At 46.3% G+C, this 19,446-nt stretch overlaps 1 protein-coding gene across 1 annotated transcript in view; it reads right to left on the bottom strand.

Moving 5' to 3' along the window:
- Positions 1–985: 985 nt before the first annotated feature.
- Positions 986–19,446, bottom strand: part of MAOA (amine oxidase [flavin-containing] A) — a 69,756-nt gene continuing 51,295 nt past the window's right edge. The window contains exons 6-15 of the mRNA XM_002922899.4: positions 17,340–17,481; positions 16,468–16,617; positions 16,011–16,170; positions 14,951–15,047; positions 11,801–11,854; positions 7,786–7,843; positions 6,271–6,368; positions 4,251–4,362; positions 3,980–4,042; positions 986–3,786 (exon numbers count right to left, since the gene is read on the bottom strand). Of these exons, the coding sequence (XP_002922945.3) occupies positions 3,640–3,786; positions 3,980–4,042; positions 4,251–4,362; positions 6,271–6,368; positions 7,786–7,843; positions 11,801–11,854; positions 14,951–15,047; positions 16,011–16,170; positions 16,468–16,617; positions 17,340–17,481 (1,081 nt within the window). The 3' untranslated portion in view covers positions 986–3,639. The remainder of the gene's footprint in view (positions 3,787–3,979; positions 4,043–4,250; positions 4,363–6,270; positions 6,369–7,785; positions 7,844–11,800; positions 11,855–14,950; positions 15,048–16,010; positions 16,171–16,467; positions 16,618–17,339; positions 17,482–19,446) is intronic.

Raw genomic sequence — 19,446 nt, 5'->3', positions numbered from 1 at the left:
GGGATGTACTGTATGGTGACTAACATAATATAATAAAAAAATTATTATATTAAAAAAAAAGAAGTACAACCTTCAAAAAGCAGTTTCCTTATCTAACAGGGATAGGCTCAGAGATAGCTCCATACTATCTGTAAAACGAGCTCAAGTTCACAACGTCTTTTACATGACAAAGGGCAACTGTATTCTCATGGGGAGTAAGTGGATACCAGGGGTGCCTCTCCTTGGATCCCCCAGCTACTGGGAATACAGGCTGATCTCAGTTCACTGCAGTTCCTCACTAGGAATGGTCCTTGGACCTGCCTAGTGACCTGCCAAGGTAACACCCCCTCCCAGAGGGCAGCTAATGAAGGGATAGAGGCCAGACCCGTTGTTTCAATGGGGATCAATTGTGAAGGGCCTTCCCAGCTCCCCCTTAGGATCTGCTGAGGCCTCAGCTGCAATTGCTTAGTAGGTCAAGTCCTGCCCACTCCCACCTTGCTCACCCCCCTTAGCTGTATTTCCTGAGAGCCGTCCCCACTGAAGTTTCTGCCCCGATTCTCCCCACTGAAGTTTCTGCCCCGATTCTCCGTTTCCGGGGAACCCAACCTAAGAAAAGAAATGAACCAAAGCAGAGTGATTTGCCCCTGCCATACGTAGAGGCGAAAATAGAGAGCTGGCAACCCACGTATAAAGCCCATAAGGCTGCCATGAAAAGAATCCTTAGAAGCCATCAAGTGCAACCCACCCTCTCCCAGATGGGGAGACTGACATGGAGAACCACCGTGATCTGCTCAAGGCGTCAGAAGCTAATTAGGTGAGAAAGCTGCCATCGGACTCCACACCGCTTGTGACCCAGTCAGGAACACAATATTCTAGCATTTCATCAGCTCCCAGGAAACCTTGCGAGAACAAGACAGTCAAAGGGAACTGTGAGAATTTGGGAATCAGTACGAAGTGGCCCTGTAAGCCCATCCCCCATTGACTAAAAAGAGGAGCCAGGACTGAATCAGGGATGGTAGTGCACTTTATTAACACACAAGCAAACTCGTTAATTCAATGGCAAAACACACACATAGGCGAACTCCCACATGTAGCACTGCGTACATTTCAGACAGAACACTAGGCACCAAGTTCACAGTCAAACCAAGCAGAGTTCACAATCCTTCGGTATTTTCTCTTCAGTGCGGTCCAAGTCCTTATTTAAGAGCCGTGACAAAAAGGTTACCTTTTAATGTCTAATTCTCGACCTTACTGTGGAGTGAGGCCAACGCAGCCTTCAGGACTGTGAAACAAATGCCAGGCTCTGTCAGCCTCCTGAACTGGCTGTGGTTTCTTGGGGTGGGAAGAAAGGCCTATCGGATCTTGGTGGTGGACAAATAAAATGGTGGGAGTTCTCAGCTCTGATTTCCTATCTCAGAACACCTAGAAAAGCATTTATTTTTAAGCTCAGTCTATAGTTTAATCTACAGTTTAACAGGGGTGATTTCATTAGGGTAAATTCATTGGTTTTCTAAAAAGTTTGAAAAGAGGGTAAATCACATACTCAGGAGTCCATCAGCATTAAAGACTTAGATACGTTAACAACCTCCTTACTGTTAAAACTGTTGCTAGTTAAGTTTAAGTCAGCATTTCCCAAAAGGTGTGTCAGAACCAAGTTAATCAGTAAGTGAACAGAAACAACTGAAATAGATCAGGGATGTGATTTCTCTGAGCAGTTTGATATAATGTGTGGCAACTCCTTACGGACTGGAGCACATCCAAGACATTACCCAAACTCCTACATTAGCTAAAACGCTTTTCAATTACAAAATAAAGAGTGGCAGAAAACTCCTGCTCTTTGCTCTTAGGATAGGCAAAACTGGAACACCTTAACCCCTCATTATCAGGGTCCAGTGACTTGTGAATTTATAAGGTTAATTATGGAATAAACTTAGGTTGATCTTCTCTGGCAACCTTTAATTCTGTTCAATAAAGATAGGAGAGTAGGTTCAGAGGTATTAGGAGATAAAAAGGGTATGAAAATCCCGAATATGGGAGAAGCAGTATGAGACAAGCAGTAGACTCACGAGTTATAAAACAACCATGTGACATTCAGTAGACGGGCAAACACAGCAGTATTACTCTCTTATAAAAGTATAAAATGATTGAGACACATAAGGATTGGCCTGATTAATTTAAGAAGGTGAATTTGAATGAAGCTTGTTGAATCATGTATGGAAGTATGCCCATCAAAATTTTTACTTAAAATTTTTGGCAAATGAAAGAGTACACTTCGGCTACCTAGAAACTTCACCTAAAATGAAATGTCTCATTCATCACTGATGTGGGATAAGGTGTTACTATGTATTCACCTGTATACCCAAGTCCACTGAATCTTGTCAACTGCTTTATTTGGTCACATCGGTGCTGATTTTTTCCCCAGATGCTTATATGTAAAACGGTAGTCTTATGGCTGAAACCTCTGGAAGGGACTTTAAAAAAAAATCTGAATTTTTAAAATGGGAAAGGCCAGAAAGAAGTGGGCACTGTTCTGGGCCCACATTACTCCTAAAATAGAGAACTCAGTCTTCATATTAAAATCACTCAATTTCATGTCTGTCATAAACTTAACAACTAAAGCGAGTGAAGTTATAATATAAAGCCCCAATTTCCTTTCTCTATTTGATAGTCTCAACAAATAGCCACCAGAAATTTATCATGTGTATTTCAGTTCCTATTCGAGAGAGATCAGCAGGCTAATATTTACTCAAAGGTACCTCTGTCATTTAAGTTAACAGGAATGCCTAATTCTACTGTGGTCCTAGGAAAAAAGAAAAAAAAATATACCACTAGGGGCCTTCAGACAGCCAGGGTCTACCCGAAAAAAGGAAAATACTTTCTTGAAATCGGCAAAGAAGGTTATCATGACATCTAGCCATATTCCAGGAGGCAGGGAAGATGCCTACTGCAGTGGGTGTCATGTGGACCTCATCAGGAGGCCTCCTGGGGGATACGCCTGCCACTAGTTCACTCTGCTCCCCGGGGGAGCTGCACACAGGTCACAGGAAGTCACCTGAAACACCAGACTAGATGTCTAGAAACTTCACAGGAAGCAGAAGTGGCCAGGACGGCCCATAAGATGTCCCTCAATGGTCTACGCCTCCATTGCTTTCATTTACTACCCCTCATCCAGAGGGGGAGCTGCTCACCCCCGGGAAGCTGCGAGCCTCTGGGCTCTGGACCTACACTTCACTCTTTCCTAAGGACTGAAAAGGACAGTCACAGGCTGGGCCGTCACCTACTCAACGTCTACAAAGAGGAAGCAGAACACTTCATTTCTACAATCATCAGACATTTCATGTTAAAGAAGAGCAAAACAGGACGCAGAAATTGTTTCTCATCAGCACTTCAATTAGGCATCTTGAAATTAAGGGGTGGATCACAGGGTTTTATTCTACCAGTCAACCCAAGTTTGTCTACACAAGGCAAATAATGCGATGGAATTTGATCTTATTGAAATTAACGAGCTGATTTTTTGGGTTGTTTTTACTCTGACACCGAGACTAAACTTATGGATGAAAACCAGTGCATTTAAAGATGGTCCAATGATACAGCCTTCACCAACATTTTTGCTTTTGATGATGTTGGGGAAGAGTAAGCAGAAAGCTCGAGGCCGAAACTTCAGGATCGTGTCAGCAGCCTGAATTTGTACGCCACAATCAACAGAGCAGTGACGGATGTGGAAAATCCAATGATCTTCAGCAGGCCTGTCACGGAAGGCAGGTTCCTCTCCCAGAAGGTGTGGGTAATCTCCATAGACGGTACATCCTGGATGGATGAGCAGAGACCGTTAGCAGAGCGACCCTCGTTCGCCCTGACAAGGGCGGGCAGAACATACCTGCCAAGCCAGGGTGTGGACATATGCCCGAGAGCGGCATCTACAATGACCTCACACGCTAGATGAGAGTCAAGAGTTTTACATTCCATTACTGGGCCAGGGAGGAGAAGCCGCAAAACTCACCTTTGATTCGGGCTCCTGGACTCTTATGTCTTTCTTGGCCACCTTCCCCAGAGCACTCAAGACCTGCAAGAAAGTGGCCGGGGTATTATGAAGCGAGCTCCAAAAGTTCCGACGGACGCAAGGCCCTGCTCGCCCTCGAGGAGCCCCCCAGGAGAGGACTGAGCAGCACAGAAGCGGAGGTGCACATTTATCCGTGTCAAGAGCCGGTAAGGCCTGATGCCAAAACCACCACCGGCCTCGGGAGACATGGTGACGCGGCTCCCTCCCTTACCTCTCTAGCTGCCCGTTCACCGGCCTCTACTGCCCCTTCCATGTAACCGCTCCAGTGTGTAGCCGTCTCTGTGCCAGCGAAGTAAATCCTGTCAACCGGATCTCGAATGACCCTTCGAGAGAACAGAGAGATCACGCAGAGTTACCTGGTTAGGCGCGGAGGGGAAAAGAGCCCGTGGCTGCCCTCATTTGCCCCAGACAAGACAGAGCAACTCAGATCGTTTCCAGAACTCCCTGACGGCTCAGCCAAAGGGTGAAAGGCCCCTCCCCGTTCCCTGGGCCTGTGCCCAAGGATCTGAACTTTCAAGCTAGAGAGAATCAGGCTATCAGATCATCAGTCACTAAAAGGGACGCAGGCCTTTTCCTAGCCAGCCAGGATCAGAAGACAAGAGCACACATGAAATCCACAATCAGATTTCTTGGCTGTAGGTTTCCTATTCGCAGTCCATTGTGCTCTGGACACCATCTTTCCAAAGGGGCGTCTTCTTCACGAGAGGGGACCCGGCAGCAGGCTCCAGCCATGTGGGCACTCCAGGGTACCAGGAGGAACAACAGTGGCGAATGGGAAGACGGGGAGAGGAACTGATTTCTAGCAGAGGAGGGACCCGAGGGATTAGATGTCTTTCTGTCTCAAAATAACCACCTCTGTACAGTTGGCTTCTGTGAATTTATGTGGAGGACAGGGAAATGGGCCTTCTCACCAAAGAGGTCTTGGCAAAGAAAGCCACAGAAGGGCTGGGCTGAATGGGCAAGCGTCCCCTCCTAGCTTGTCGGCTTTGACTCCTACCATGTCTGCTGCCATTTTTATACAATCTCCCGACCAGCACACCCTCCACCCCCAAGGCCTTCTCTCCTTTTTCCAACACAGGAATCTCTGGTTTCACCTGTCCTTGATTCTAGTTTCCACATCCGGGCTTCTAGTCTGCCTTCGGAACTACTCTAGCTCATCAGTCCCGTTATCACTAACAAAGACTATTTGATTCAATTAATTAAAAACAAAGAAAAATCTCATGTAAGGAAGGGTTAATAAGCCCCCCTCTTTCTCTGTGGACACACGTGAGCTGGAGTTAACCTTCTAGGTCAGTTCCTCTAGGAATCTGATGGAAGGTAACCCACCGTGGACGTTCCCAAGCGACACTGCTCATGCCAAAACGCCTTTCCCGGCATCCCACTGGTAACTGCGTCGGGGCTGGGAAGACGGCCAGGAGCTACAAATGCCCAGCAGGACGCTCTCCCTTTGGGCTTCCCCGAGTGTCCCGCCTCTCATAGCTGAGCACGTCCCTGGACAGTCCCCGTGCCCTATGAGGCTGTTACAAGAGACAATGGCTCTTCTGGGGCCTATGGGGCTTCGAAGCCAAGGTGGACTCCCCGAATTGGTGTGGAGATGCCCTCCTCACAGGTTAACTGTCCAGGGAAGGGACGGCTCACTCGAAGGGGAGCAGCTGCAGCCAGATGCGTTTAGCCAATGTCCTTAGGGGGAGACTGCTACCCAGGGCAGTCATGTGAAACTCAATGTCTACTTGAGTTCAAGAAGGCCAGCTCGAGGACACTGCAGCTTGCAGAGTGCTCACAGGGAGCACTGACATCTGAAATCCTCACCGCTGCTCTGCTATTGCTCTCTGCGCTAACCTTCTACGTACTGACATCCTTACTCTCCTACGGACACCCAGAAATCTACACGCTGACTACCTGGGGCATTCGAAATCAGAATGCTGATTACTATTTCTACAATTCCCCTTGAACTTTGCTTATGAGTTTAAGTTTGGTGCATGTCGGAACACCTGGGTGGCTCAGTCGGTGAACTGTCTGCCTTCAGCTTGGGTCATGATCCCAGGGTCCTGGGATCGATTCCTGCATTGGGGTCCTTGCTCAGCAGGGAGCCTACTTATCCCTCTGCCTGTTGCTCTCCCTGCTTGTGCTCTCTCTCTCGCTGACAAATAAATAAATTAATTAATCTTAAAAAAAAAAGTTTGGTGCATGTCTTTGATTAACTGGGATGGTGTCTGGTGTCTGGGTAGTACCTTCCATATTGAGTCATGATCCCAGGGGGGAAGTAGGCGGTGTAACAGCCCCCGGAGTACTGTTCCTCGCACCAGTTCTTCTCTTCGTAGTGCACCGGCTGTATTCGGTGGGGAGAGAATTCCAAAGGGAAGACAAAGCTGAAATGCTACCCGTCAACCATGAAGGCTCTCATGTATTTTACTTTAACAAAAAGTTTATGTTAAAAAAAAAAAAAGGTGGCCCTGTTTTATTTCATTTAAGGGGAAACGACAGTACCAAGTAAATGGCCTTCGGGGAGGTACCAAGTGACAAAACACGTATACTTTGACTTTTTCGACCCCTTGACGAAGGGAGGCATGGAGTATTCCAATATCTGGGAGATAGGGCATTGCCGCACAGATTCTGAAATCTTTAGACTAAGTTTCCCATAGGGAAAACCCCATCAATAATCACATTCTGGAAAGATCTGCTCAAATCTCTGGATTCTCTGAATAACAGACTTTATTTCCCCATCTACCACGGCTAGAAAAATAAAAGGGGTGGAAGGGAGGAGGCATAAGATATGTGGGGGCGCCTGGGTGGCTCAGTCGGTTGGGCGTCCGACTCCTGATTTCAGCGCAGGCCGTGATCTCGCGGTCCTGGGATGGAGCTCCGAGTCGGGCTCTGTGCTCAGCGAGGAGTCTGCTTGTCCCTCTCCCACTACTCCTCCACCCATTTGCACTCTCTGTCTCTCTCTAAAATAAATAAATAAAATCTTAAAAAAGATAAACACAATGTCTAAGAAAGGCTATTTTTGGAGCCATTTCTCTGAGCTGGAAAAGTAAACGATGGGAATCCTCCTAAAATGGGGACATTAAAGATGAACAATGGTTTCCGAGAGACATGAGAGAACATTCTCTCAGTTTTTCCCTAACAGAGTCTGCAAGTTTATTGTTTGACCAGTTCAAAGATAATCCCCTGAAAGAGCCCCCAGCTAGCTAATAGGATCTTCAGATAGAATTTCATTCCCATCCTCACTTTCAGTGGTGGATTGAAAGCACTGAAATCCCTACACAAGCTGTGAATGGAGTCTATGGATGGAAAAATCAATTAGTGTGGCTCTGACCTGAGAGAGGCTAGATTCTGCCCATCCTGTCACGTATATACTAGTTCGCCCTCACCAGCAAATGAGGAAGTATTTGGGATTTCGCTTCAGAGTAATCAGTTGGCTTTGACTCAAGGGCAGGACCTCTGTTCTGGGAACTGAGCTCACCCACCCCGGAGCTAATACCTGTGACTCCAGGCCCTGATTGCAATTGGCTGCCAGTTATCCAGGGAACATGGAAACAGCCCAAGAATCTGCGGCATCAGAAACTGTATGCACCTGACCCGCAGCTTTCATTGGCCTTTTTGTGACCGAAGTTAATCCTCCAGTAAGCATATCCCCTCATAAGACTCTCTTCATAAGACTGTCAGGAAACCAGACTCTGCTTTGCTTTACCACTTACAGCAAACAGAGCAGAACCTTCTAGGGATTAAAGCTGAGGGTTTCTTACGTGTAAAGCTTCTTGGGATCCTAACACTTTGGCATAGAGCTCACAGATCTTCTTTTTCCTATAAAGAAGAGTAAAAAAAATGTTAAGGAAGTAATAACTGAGTAGAGAATAAACACAGTGAGTGCCAGGGCTCTCGCTAATAAGCCAGATGTATTAAGGAAAACCTAAAATCAATGGTAACTACACAACACGAACAGTTCCACGAATCTCTGCACTCAGGTCAGCCCTCTGTGCCTCAATGCGGTCATTTGATTTGAAGACGCAACAGAATTTCCCTTTTACGTTTTTGCCTCTTTTACTACCCGATAGCATATCTATTCAGGATTCAAATGGGGAAAATAAGATTCGATTAAGCACAGTCCGTTTAGGAAATGATGCTAAGTCACTTTTCTGGAACACGTAGAATTCTAGAATAATCCCTTTTAGAAGTCCATAGTTCATATGACAGTGTCTTTTAACTATCCTCCACTTATGTTCTAAAGATCTATGAACATCTGAAGCTCATTTAATCTTTTAAGTACAACATAAAATATCCCACACCACGAGAGGCCTATGGTCATTCTACTCTAGTCATCGGGCACGTGACAGAATGGTCTGTAGACATGGTACTTCCAAGGGATGGGCTACATGATGTCACCTCAATCTTTGGCTACCCTCATAATTCATTATGTAAATGACTATCACAGCCATGACACGTGGTAGGTCTTAAAAAAAATCAGTAGCTTCATTGATCTAAGCGCTTCTTGAAACAGGTATTTTTAAACTCACAACCACTCTTGGGGAAATTAAAAAGTGCTAATTTACTAAAATCATCCCTTTTTGAAATAAATGGTTCAATTTCAGGATTTGTTTGAACAGGTTCACGCTGAGCCGGTTATATACTTTGGTATTTACCTTCTTTAGTTTTTATATAGTTTAAACATTGAAACTGCTCCAAAATATTTGTTATGTGCTAATGAGCGACTGGAAAAAAAAATTTGCTAAAAAATGGGGTGCAGGGCTTACCTCAAATCTGAAAGACAAGTATTGAAAGGTGAAGAGACAAGTGGCCAAAAATGAGAGGAGGGGGAAAGGGAGGGACAGTGATACTTACTAGTAATAAAAGAAAGAGTGGTTTTTTAAAATGATGATTTTATGTTGCCAATTACATTAGAAAACATTTTTAAAACACATCATCAATTTCTCTGAACGATGGGGGACAAAATCTAACCTTATAAATTTGTCCAAATGCTCACATTTAGGCCACTTATATAACTCCCAGAACTTCCATTTCATGGAGATACAGTGTTAAGTCAGGAAGAGGAGGTAAAATCATAAACACGGTGGCTTACTGCCACCATGTTCCCATGGAAGGTTTTCAGAGACAAGACATCAGGTGGCTCTATAAGTTCCAGTACAAACAGGAAAAGTTTGGTTTCCTTGAAGGAGCTGTTGCTGCTGCAGATTCAATAACCATAAAGGAAAGGCAGAAATGGAAGAAGTTTCCAGACTACTGTCTGTCTCTGTCTCTCTCTGCCCAATCCAAGCCCCTATGTCAAAAATGAGGAGACTGAAGCTCAATAAAAATGTACTGAATTGGGACGCCTGGGTGGCTCAGTGGGTTAAGCATCCGCCTTCGGCTCAGGTCATGATCCCGGGGTCTCAGGATCGAGTCCCACATCGGGCTTCCTGCTCAGCAGGGGAGCCTGCTTCTCCCCTGCCTGCAGCTCCCCCCTGCTTGTGCTCTCTCCCTCTCTCTCTCTCTGTGTCAAATAAATAAGTAAAACCTTTAAAAAAATGTACGGAATCAAAATTTATCCTCAGCATAGTATGGTAGCCTCTTTCCTATTCTACGATGAGATGACAGATTCTTACCTATTCCCAGTGAGTGTTACAAGGGAAATTTCAACATTTGAGAGTCAATCAGAAAACAAAAGTATGGACGATCATTATTCTGAAGGTTTAATGATGCTTAGCTTATTTTTGGGACATGTGATAAAATCTTTATTAAAACAGAATGAAATCTAAAATCCAATCAACCTGCCTTGCAGTTAATTTTTCATGCATGGACAATAAGCCACTTATAATAGATATGGAAGTCATTATTTACTGTGTTTTATAATTATTAGAGGAGTCAAGGATGAGTTCATACAAATCCATCAGGAAAGTACCTTCCCCCCCATCCCTTCTTCCCATGAAAATGTAAAATTTTTGGAAAAGTTATGTAAGTCAAAACTGTTAGAGCAATGCAGTGATTGGTTAGCTGGGCTCTAAAAATAATAGAACATATTTTCAATGATGGCCAAAAGAGACCACTGTGCAGATCTCTTGTAGTTGTGCTTACTCACTGGTGTCTAAATCTGGCTGCCCCTCATTATCATTTGAAAAGCTTGTTAAAAAATACAAAATACTGGGGCGCCTGGGTGGCACAGCGGTTAAGCATCTGCCTTCGGCTCAGGGCATGATCCCAGCGTTATGGGATCGAGCCCCACATCAGGCTCCTCCACTATGAGCCTGCTTCTTCCTCTCCCACTCCCCCTGCTTGTGTTCCCTCTCTCGCTGGCTGTCTCTATCTCTGTCGAATAAATAAATAAAATCTTTAAAAAAAAATACAAAATACTCACGCCCCACCCCTAACCTACCAAATCATAATCTATGGGCCTTAGGGAAAAAAAGTATTTTCCAAAGATTCTCTGGCAGATGCTGACGTGGTCAGTTCTGGGAATCTCACTCCCGTCAAAGACACACTCAGAGTTCTAAGGGTTTTGCCTTATAAAAACTTTCAAGAAGTTCAGCCACCATGTGGAATCATAACCAAATGTCTACATCCAGGCTGGTATTTATTTTACTATTAATAAAGAGGGAAAGCAGGAAATCCAAAAGAAAATGTCAAGCTTAGTGTGGCGTCATGAAAAACAAGTTTGCATTGAATCCTATTCCTGACTTTGTCACAAGCTAGCTGTGGAGACCTGGACAAACCATTCCCTGTCACCGGACCCCAAATTCTTCCCTTTTTTTAAAATAATCATTTTTTATTATGTTATGTTAGTCACCATACAGTACATCCTTAGTTTTTGATGTAGTGTTCCATGATTCCCTTTTGAGTAAGGAGATGGACAAAGAGTTCCCTTCCCGAAATCAGACCTCGTAGTAGCTCAAAGAAACAAATTCATGCGCAAATGTGGGAACTTCTGCAGCCTGACTTCCAAAGTCGTCAAAGTAACTCTCAAAGCAAGAGCTGCTTGTGGATTTATTGTTTAATTAAAGGCAGAGAGAAGTGTACATCTGTGTGCGTCCTGGTCCTCTTCAAAAGCTAACAAAGGATTTAGGGCTACCCTCCGGAAGGGAAGTCCAGAAATTCCCAGAGGCATCCCGCCCCCAATAGCCAAATGACTGCTTCCAGGTTAAGAGTTCCTGGTTTGATTTTCTCTGAACAAAGGAAAGGATTCCAAGGCAAAACAAAACAAATACAACAAGGCAGAAAGAGAAAGGGAGAAAGGAAGAAAAAAAAGTCACTGTCCTAAAATGATTGTTTTATACTAGGACGTTACCAGGAGAAGGGAACGTCAGAGCTGTGTCCTAGAAAATCAAAGGGGAATACTTCCACGTACACAAGTGGCAAGAGGTTGAAACCCACACGTATGGCTTTGCTCTTCAGAAAAAGTACACGTCGGAGAACCTTGCAAAAGGGATAATGGTCTCGCAAGGCGATCAGGACTCAGCCTCTACAGCTTTCTGCACTGTTAACATTTCCTCTAATTTTTCTCTATCTACCCCACAGGGAAACCCTACCTCTCAACCACTGTACGATAAACCCGAATATGTAAACCTAAATTAATTTATGCATACAGTCAAGCACTGAGTCGAGGGGACTTGTAACACAAAGGTTGCCATGGTGACAAAAAGGTGGATGTATTGGGATCTTAAGACTATTAGTGAATCGTGGTGTTTCTCACGACGCCATTATACTGTTGTTAGCGTAAGAAGCACGATATAAAGCTCAGCTTTTCTATGTGTTTCAGACGTCACTTCGTACCTTATTTCCTTATGGAGCTTGGCAAGTCGGTCTGCTTTTCGGGCAAGTATGAAGCTGCAGAGAGAGGTTACATTTGAACGATTAGGTGAGAGAAAGAGCGGCCTCCTCTTTGGGAAATGTTCCTGGCTCCGCCCACTGAGCATTCAGAAACTCTCCCCCGCACTCCCAATACTTCCCTCTATTAGAGCAAACGCCAGGCTGCCTTCCGTCTGCCTGTGTAGGCCAGAACCCATCTAGGCTGCAGGCCCCTATGTTAACTGGCCGCCTCCTACCAGTGTTTTACCCCCAAATTTCAGCACGGTTCTTGGCACGGAGTGAGAAATCAAATGTTAGTTGAATTAATCTCGTGTTAAATGATATCCTGGTAATTGACCATTGCCTTCTGCCAAATACTTAGCAAAAGCGGCAGATCCAAATCGAAGTAAGTAGTTGTAGTGGATGCCATGGTGGGCCCCCCAGATCCCTCTTCAGGACCAAGCACTCATTACCCTGAGCTCAGGGCTGCACCCTTCCCCCTCCCAGTGAGGGCATTCTGTAGCAGAGGGCTGCCCAGCTCAAGGTCCCGCCCCTCCCCAGAATGATCGGCTCTGGGGTGCGGTGGGTACCAAAGTCCACTCCCTCACCTCAGGGCATGACCCCTCTAAAGGGCCATCCCAGTTCCAGAGCTCCTTATGCAATGGCTGAGCCATCCGCTGGGACAACACTGGAGCCCAACCTCTCTCTCTCTCCAATCCTGATTCCTTCCCTTCCCCACAGGCAGCGACCCCGGCATACACCCCAACGAACCCCTGCACCTAAATCTCCATTTCCTAGTTGGCTTCCGGGAAACTGGCCTAGCACAGTCCCCAAATTCAGTAACTCGGTGAAGCTCAGTTACAGTTTGTCGGTAAATACTGACATTACTAACTGCATGTATGTTTGAAAGAACTGAATCGTGACAAGAAGTCCTTACGAACACTAATATTAGAAAGCATTCACAAATCCAAATGAGCTGAAGGACACTGAAATTTTTCTCCATTTAAAAAAAGTCTTACACTTGTATTTCTTTTGTTCTAGACCAAAAAGACAAGCAGAACGGGACTGAGAATGCAAGAGTCCAACAGACAGCTCGTCCCCTCCCTCAACCCTAAGTTAAACTGTTCCTTAATTTGATTGGCAATTCCTTTAGAGCTGTCTGTTATTCGAGATCATTCTGGGAAGCAAGGATTACAAAACGTATTTGCGTTAATCCAGAGACTGCTACTTCGGAGGAATCTGTGGACTACCGAAGAAATTTGAAGAGTGAACTTGAAGGGATATAGTCCTAATTTTGCTTGATTTAACACTGTTACATTGTGGCTTGCTAGTAATGATTCTGGTTAAATTTTAAGTTTATGCAGGAATCAATTATTTGAGGCTTAGACGGGACTTCAGTGAACATCACCGATATCAGATGAAACATTAAATGATTTCGATCTTGGGTGCTTCTTAAAGCTCTTTTCCTAAAGGGCAGTTCTCGGTGGCCATTCCTGCCAAATCTCAAATCGAGAATGAAACAACCCCTTTGATCCAACTCTAACTATGGACAACTATTCTTTAACTTGCTCTGCGGTTTTATTGAGGAAATTAAACACGCTGGCTTTGGGTTGGGGACGTTTCACGGCTCTAAAGTACAAGGTCCTTTCTACTTGCCAAAAGGTACGAGTCATCACAAATACAGTGCTGGACAATTACCACCCCTGTCGTTAAGGCTTTCATGGCCCAGAGCAAAGAGCAGGGTGGAGACCATGCAGTGTCCCGGAGCAGAGCAGGGCGTAAGCAACTGTCCAGATAAAACGGATTAGAGTATCACTTTTTAGGAACTGCCTAAATAACCCCATTCCCATCTGGAAAACCTCTGCCATACGTGTCCTGGCTAATAAAGCCCAAGAAAGCCCAGAAACAATTCCCACAATATCTAACCCCCAGGGCAAGAAGAACATCGGTGTCCTTCCATCCACAGTTGGATTGGTCTTGAGGGTCTTTACTCTGGCACTCAGAAGGTGATGGCAAACTGCCCACACGATCCGTGTCCCTTCTTGCCCAGTGCGGTTGGAGATGAAGAGCATATGTGCTGTTCCTCTGCTCATGACGCCGTGAGCCCCCGCCCTCCCCAGGGAGGCCGGGGCTAGGTCTGATATTTTGCAGCCAGAGACATGGTTACAAAATGTCTCGTGGCCAGTCCAGTGGCACTGACTGCTAAGTCCCGGGTCATGAGTCTGCTTCTGGTTTTGTAATTTCCCCTCACTGATGCAATGTGCGTGAGCTCCACTCTCCCAAGGGGGAAGGGAAAAACCGCCGGTATCTGAAGTCACTTGGCTGTTACAGACCCTGCGCTCTTCTGTTGTCATGTGGTAGAATCAACAGCCTTTTTATCTGTGGAGCTTTGGGGAATGGTCAAAGCCAGGGCACTTGGGAAGGCGGAGGCACTCCCTAGCAATTCCTTTGTGAAAGCACTGCTTGGTTGTCTGGACCCCTGGGGGGGCTTGGGAGGAGAAGGGGAGAGCTCTCCTCTTCCGGACACAGAACCAAACCCTGGACCATCCCTAGTGAAGGACAGCTGCGGTGCGACCCATCACAACAAGGGACACCCACTCAAGGCCCAGCTCTGCCTCAAACGGCCCTTCCTCACTGGTCATTGGTCTCCTATCGCTGGGTAATGATTAGTGTATTCGAGTTTGCGGTGTAGTGATGTCTGGGATGGAGAAAAGCCTACAGCCCAGAAACGCTAGCTCTGAATGGTTTTACAGAATTAAACAGTCAATTCTCATTCTAGATGAGTGTGGACATTCTGCCCCTGGGCAGGGCTGTCTACCATACCGCCTGTCTAGCTGCTTTCTACGCTCTGTCCTCAATAGTTCCATGGGGGAAAGAGAGAAATGGGCACAAGTTCAAAACAGTGTTCAGTTTTTGTAAAGTTTCCTGGAGTTTCGTGCCACATACAAAACATTAATATTTTAAAACACACCACATCCACACCTAGACATGAACGCGATTAAGAAAATGCNGAAAAGGATATATTTCCATAGGGTTATTTATGATTGCCTGAGCTTGATTCTATAGGCTCTGGCCACATCCACACCTAGACATGAACGCGATTAAGAAAATGCAGAGCATCGAGCTCTAACTTACCCCATGATAGCAGGCAGTGATCCATCTGGCTTGGTGTCGTCCAGGGTTATTGAAATTGGAGCTTCTTCATCTTCGATGATCATACAACCACAATAATCTTAACAAGGAGAAAATCAATAGGAGATTGACACTGACCTCATCAAAAATTTAGGGAAAGAATTATATACATATGTAAAATAAATATATAGATACTTATATGTGAGATTTGCCTAGCAAAAAAGTTGTATGTATGTGTGTGTGCTATATACAAAACTTTTTTGCTAAGAGGAAGGCAAATCTCAAATAGTCTTTGCCCCAACCCTAGAAGATATCTCCTTATTAAATACACACATTAACTACACAAGGATGTCTGCTGACCCAGACACGTGGAAAACGACCCATCTCAATGACCTTTACATAAAGGTCACATAGGACCAATGCAGGGCTCAAACTACCATGACCCTAGAGCCCTGCAACACATGGGGGAAGAGAGGAATTGCCTTGCATCGGAGGGAATCACCCCGAGAGCCCAAGGGAAAGGCAGGAGGAAGGAATCCTTTGAGGAGGGGCAGGGTTACGAACCGTAGCCACCATATCCGCCCAGGCCCTACCTGGGCTAATTGTGCACATCCTGACAGTAGGTCTCGCTGTCACCATTTGACACAAAGAGACCGATGCTGAGAGGTAAAGTGTCGCGGCCAAGGCCGCTCAGCTAGTAAGCAAGTGAAGCCCAGGACTGTGGGATTTCAGAGCGGCACTCTTCGCACTGGACCCCCTTGGGTCACTGTCTCATTTAGAGTAAGGGGCAGGACATACGCCAGGAACCAGGCCAACAGTGCCCCCGCCACTTGGCGGGAACTCTCCCTTCCCTTTCACTGACAGCAAGTGCTCTTGGGGTCATTTTGTGCCACACCAGGGGCTGTGAAGAGATGGCCAGACTGACATTTCTGATCCTTTCTCTGCCAATTTAAAAATACTGATCTTTGTCATCTTTTTTCTGTTCGGGGTCTACTAGAAGGTCCCTAAAGAGAGTGTGGTCCCTTCACTTAACACAATTTAAACGTGAGTAAGCGCAGCCTACCCTTCTTCTTCCAAAAGGCGTCCTTGTAATACATCATGCACTTTATAATGGCCCCCATCGGAAGACGCTGGATTAATTGGTTTCTTTCTGGTGGAAGCTCTGGGATGAAGTGTATCTTGGCAGTCAAAGTTGGGGGGATGGCACTAATTACGTATCTGCACTAAAAGACACAGACACAAAAATATCACCTCAAACGTGTGAGTCTCGGTCTTCACAGAGGGGGGAAAACCTCACATTTATCATTTAGAATGACCCCGAGCAGCAACCACATACAAAATGAGGCCACTGTGAGGCAGAACAACAGAACAAGGCAGGTCAACTCAAAATGGCAATTTGGAAGACAGAGTTGGAGACATACCAACGTTAATCACACCACTGCTTGGATTATATTTGGTTAGAAGCTGCAGAAGACACGAAGCCTATTCAATATACGCTCCTTGGGCCTAGGCTGAATTACCTCATAAAGTTCATGGTTCAATGTCTCGATGATGATGTTGTCACCTGACTGGTCCACAAAGGTGACAGGACGCCTCAGCTTCACTCTGTCCCCGAGGCGGTCCATTATCCGTTCACTCACTTGACCCGATCCACCCACAAATTTCCGTTCCTGTAGGAGAAGGCAGGCAACGGGGGCTATAAATATCAAATATCGGTCACCATAGCTCAGAAAGTAAAATACAGGCCAAACGAAGCAATGTGGAATTTCTAAGTATAAAGATACTTCCAAGATGCAACTGTCCCGCATTTCCTAAGGCTTAGGGTCAAGGGGCCGACACCTCTTGGGGCCACAAGACCAACTTAGGGAGTTCTGGAGGTCGCCCGAGGAGAGGAATTCTTCACTTAGTGGAGAAAGACACTACACTTTGCACTGTGGGACACAGTCTGTCCGCAACAGAGAGGACTCGAAGTACGATCGTTTTACCAGTTCTAGAAGTTTCTGAGAATTAGCTGAGCGTCGTCATTTAGCTCCTCCCACAGACAGAGACGAACTTTACCTACCTCCCAAAAAAGGAAGGACCCGAATTCCCAAAACCCAATTCGCTCCAAACAAAACATTCTTGAGCTGTGAACAGATCTCCAGGAACGAGAAAAGGAAAGGGGAGCTTTTGGTTTGGGGCACGTTTGTTGAAATCATTTCAAAAAGTCGTGTCTCTCGGGGATGTACTGTATGGTGACTAACATAATATAATAAAAAATCATTAAAAAAAAAAAAAAGTCGTGTCTCAAATCCACCCACGTTCCCAGACACGGAAGCGGTCATGAAGCTGGCTTCCAGGGAGAGGGCAGAACCACAGATGAAGTTACAGGCTGAGAATGGGCGCTGCGTACCTGGCCCCCGTTGGTGACAGAGAATATCCGAGTGGTGCCTCCGCACTGCTTCACGTACCACAAGAACCACAGCGCCGACACCTCGTGGGGCTCAGAGGTCACGTTGATGTTCACAAAGAGCGATGCAAACCGCCTAGCAGTCCTGGTCACGTGACAAAGGCGACAATCAGGCATAGACACATTCATGCTTCACAGGACAGCGACTTTGTAAAACACAATTCGGTATGCTCCAAAAGCGTTCGCGCTGCTTTTGGGGAAAAAAACCAACAAAGCAACCAACCCTCACGGGCTCAGCCCCTGAAGGAATGCGTATTTTAATTCCTGGTGAAACAACACCTTTCCCTTTGTTTTGAGGCAGGTATGGGTTTGCTCCAAATATATACGTTCTGGTACCGTCTGCGAGGGGGTCAAGATGCTGGTGAGGGATCGCTCAAGATACAGTTCTCATTTATGTGGACAACTGTCCTCTCTTCTCCACCTCCGCTGCCCCCACCCTGCTCCAGTGCACCCACATCCCTCACTGGGGTCACAACGGTCGTGGCGCCCCCCAACCTGGTTTATGACTACAGCCCCTTTTGATCCTTTGCCACATTACAGCCAATGACGTCTCTGGACAACGCAAAACCAAACCAAACCAAACCAAACCGCTCTTCATAAAACCTTGCAATGGCATTCATGGCAAAAGTCAAAAATCTTGATCGTGGCCGCTCTGTCTTCCACCATCAGCCTCTCAACCAGCTCTCCGCCCTCTGATTACATCGCTTTCTCGTGGCACCCTTACAGTCATACCAGGTACACTGTCATATCACTGCAAAAACATGCCCATCTCCCCATCTCCGGCCTTCAAGAGCTGCTTCCTGTTCTCACTACAGGGAAAATGATACCCCCCATACCACCCACCCATCCTATCTCCCAGCATTCGCGGTGCCTCATTCCTGGAAGATACCACCCATCACAGCCATCCCTCCCTGTGGTCTCCCGCATCCACAGTGAATCATTTCTGGAAGGCACCACTCCCCTACCAACCTTCACTCTTTGTATCTCCCCTAAACCTTCCTCATTCCTGAGATACCATCCCTCAACATCACTCCCCTATGCTGTCTACACTCATGCCCCGCACCTCATCCCTGGAAGTTACCTAACTGTCGTATCATTCACCCTTCCTGTCTCCTCCCACAGTCACTGTGGCTCATTCCTAGATGGTACCATCCCCTCACACCATCCACTTTTCCTGTCTCCTCCAACCACTATGGCTCCTTCCTGGAAGATACCATGCCTCCAATATCATCCCTATTCCTGTCTCCTATCCACCATCACTGTAGCTCATTGCCAGAAAATACCATCCCCTAGACCATGTATCCTTCCTGTAGCTCCCCCCACCACCACATACCTGAGTCACTGTGGTTCCTTCCTGGAAGATACCATCACGCAACAGGCCATCCACCCTTCCTATTCCTCAACATCTACTATGGCTCATTCCTGGAAGATACCACCTCACCAAACCACGCATCTTTACTGTCTCCCCCCATGCGCTGTGGTTCATTCCTGGAAGATACTATCCTCCCACACCGTCTACCCTCCCCCATCTACATCCACCCATGTAGCTCATTTGTGGGAGCAACCTTCCCAACACACCAGCCACACCTCTAGTCTCCCCCCATTCTACTATGGCTCATTCCTGGAACATACCATCTTTCCACACCATCCAACATTCCTGCCTCCCCCATCCATAATGGCTCATTCCTAGAAGATACCATCTTACCACACCATCCACTCACCCTCTCCCCTGCCATCCATTATTGCTTACTTCTGGAACATATCATCCCCCCACACCATCCATCCTTCCTGTGTCTCCTATCCACAGAGGCTCGTTTCTGGAAGACACTATGCTCCCACATGATCTACCCTTCATATCTCCCCCCACAGTCACTGTAGCTCATTCCTGGGTGGTTCCATCTCCTCATCCTCTTCCTCTCTCCTCTCCAGCCACCAAGGCTCATTCCTGGTAGATACCATTCTCCCATACCATCCAGCTTTCCCATCTCCTACATTTACTGTGGCTCATTTCTGGAAGATGTCACTGCCTCCCCCCGCCCCAACACACACA

This window comes from Ailuropoda melanoleuca, chromosome X, assembly GCF_002007445.2.
Source record: "Ailuropoda melanoleuca isolate Jingjing chromosome X, ASM200744v2, whole genome shotgun sequence".
Taxonomy (NCBI): domain Eukaryota; kingdom Metazoa; phylum Chordata; class Mammalia; order Carnivora; family Ursidae; genus Ailuropoda; species Ailuropoda melanoleuca.
Note: the sequence above shows the minus strand (reverse complement) of the source record. Positions and strands in the feature narration are given on the sequence as shown.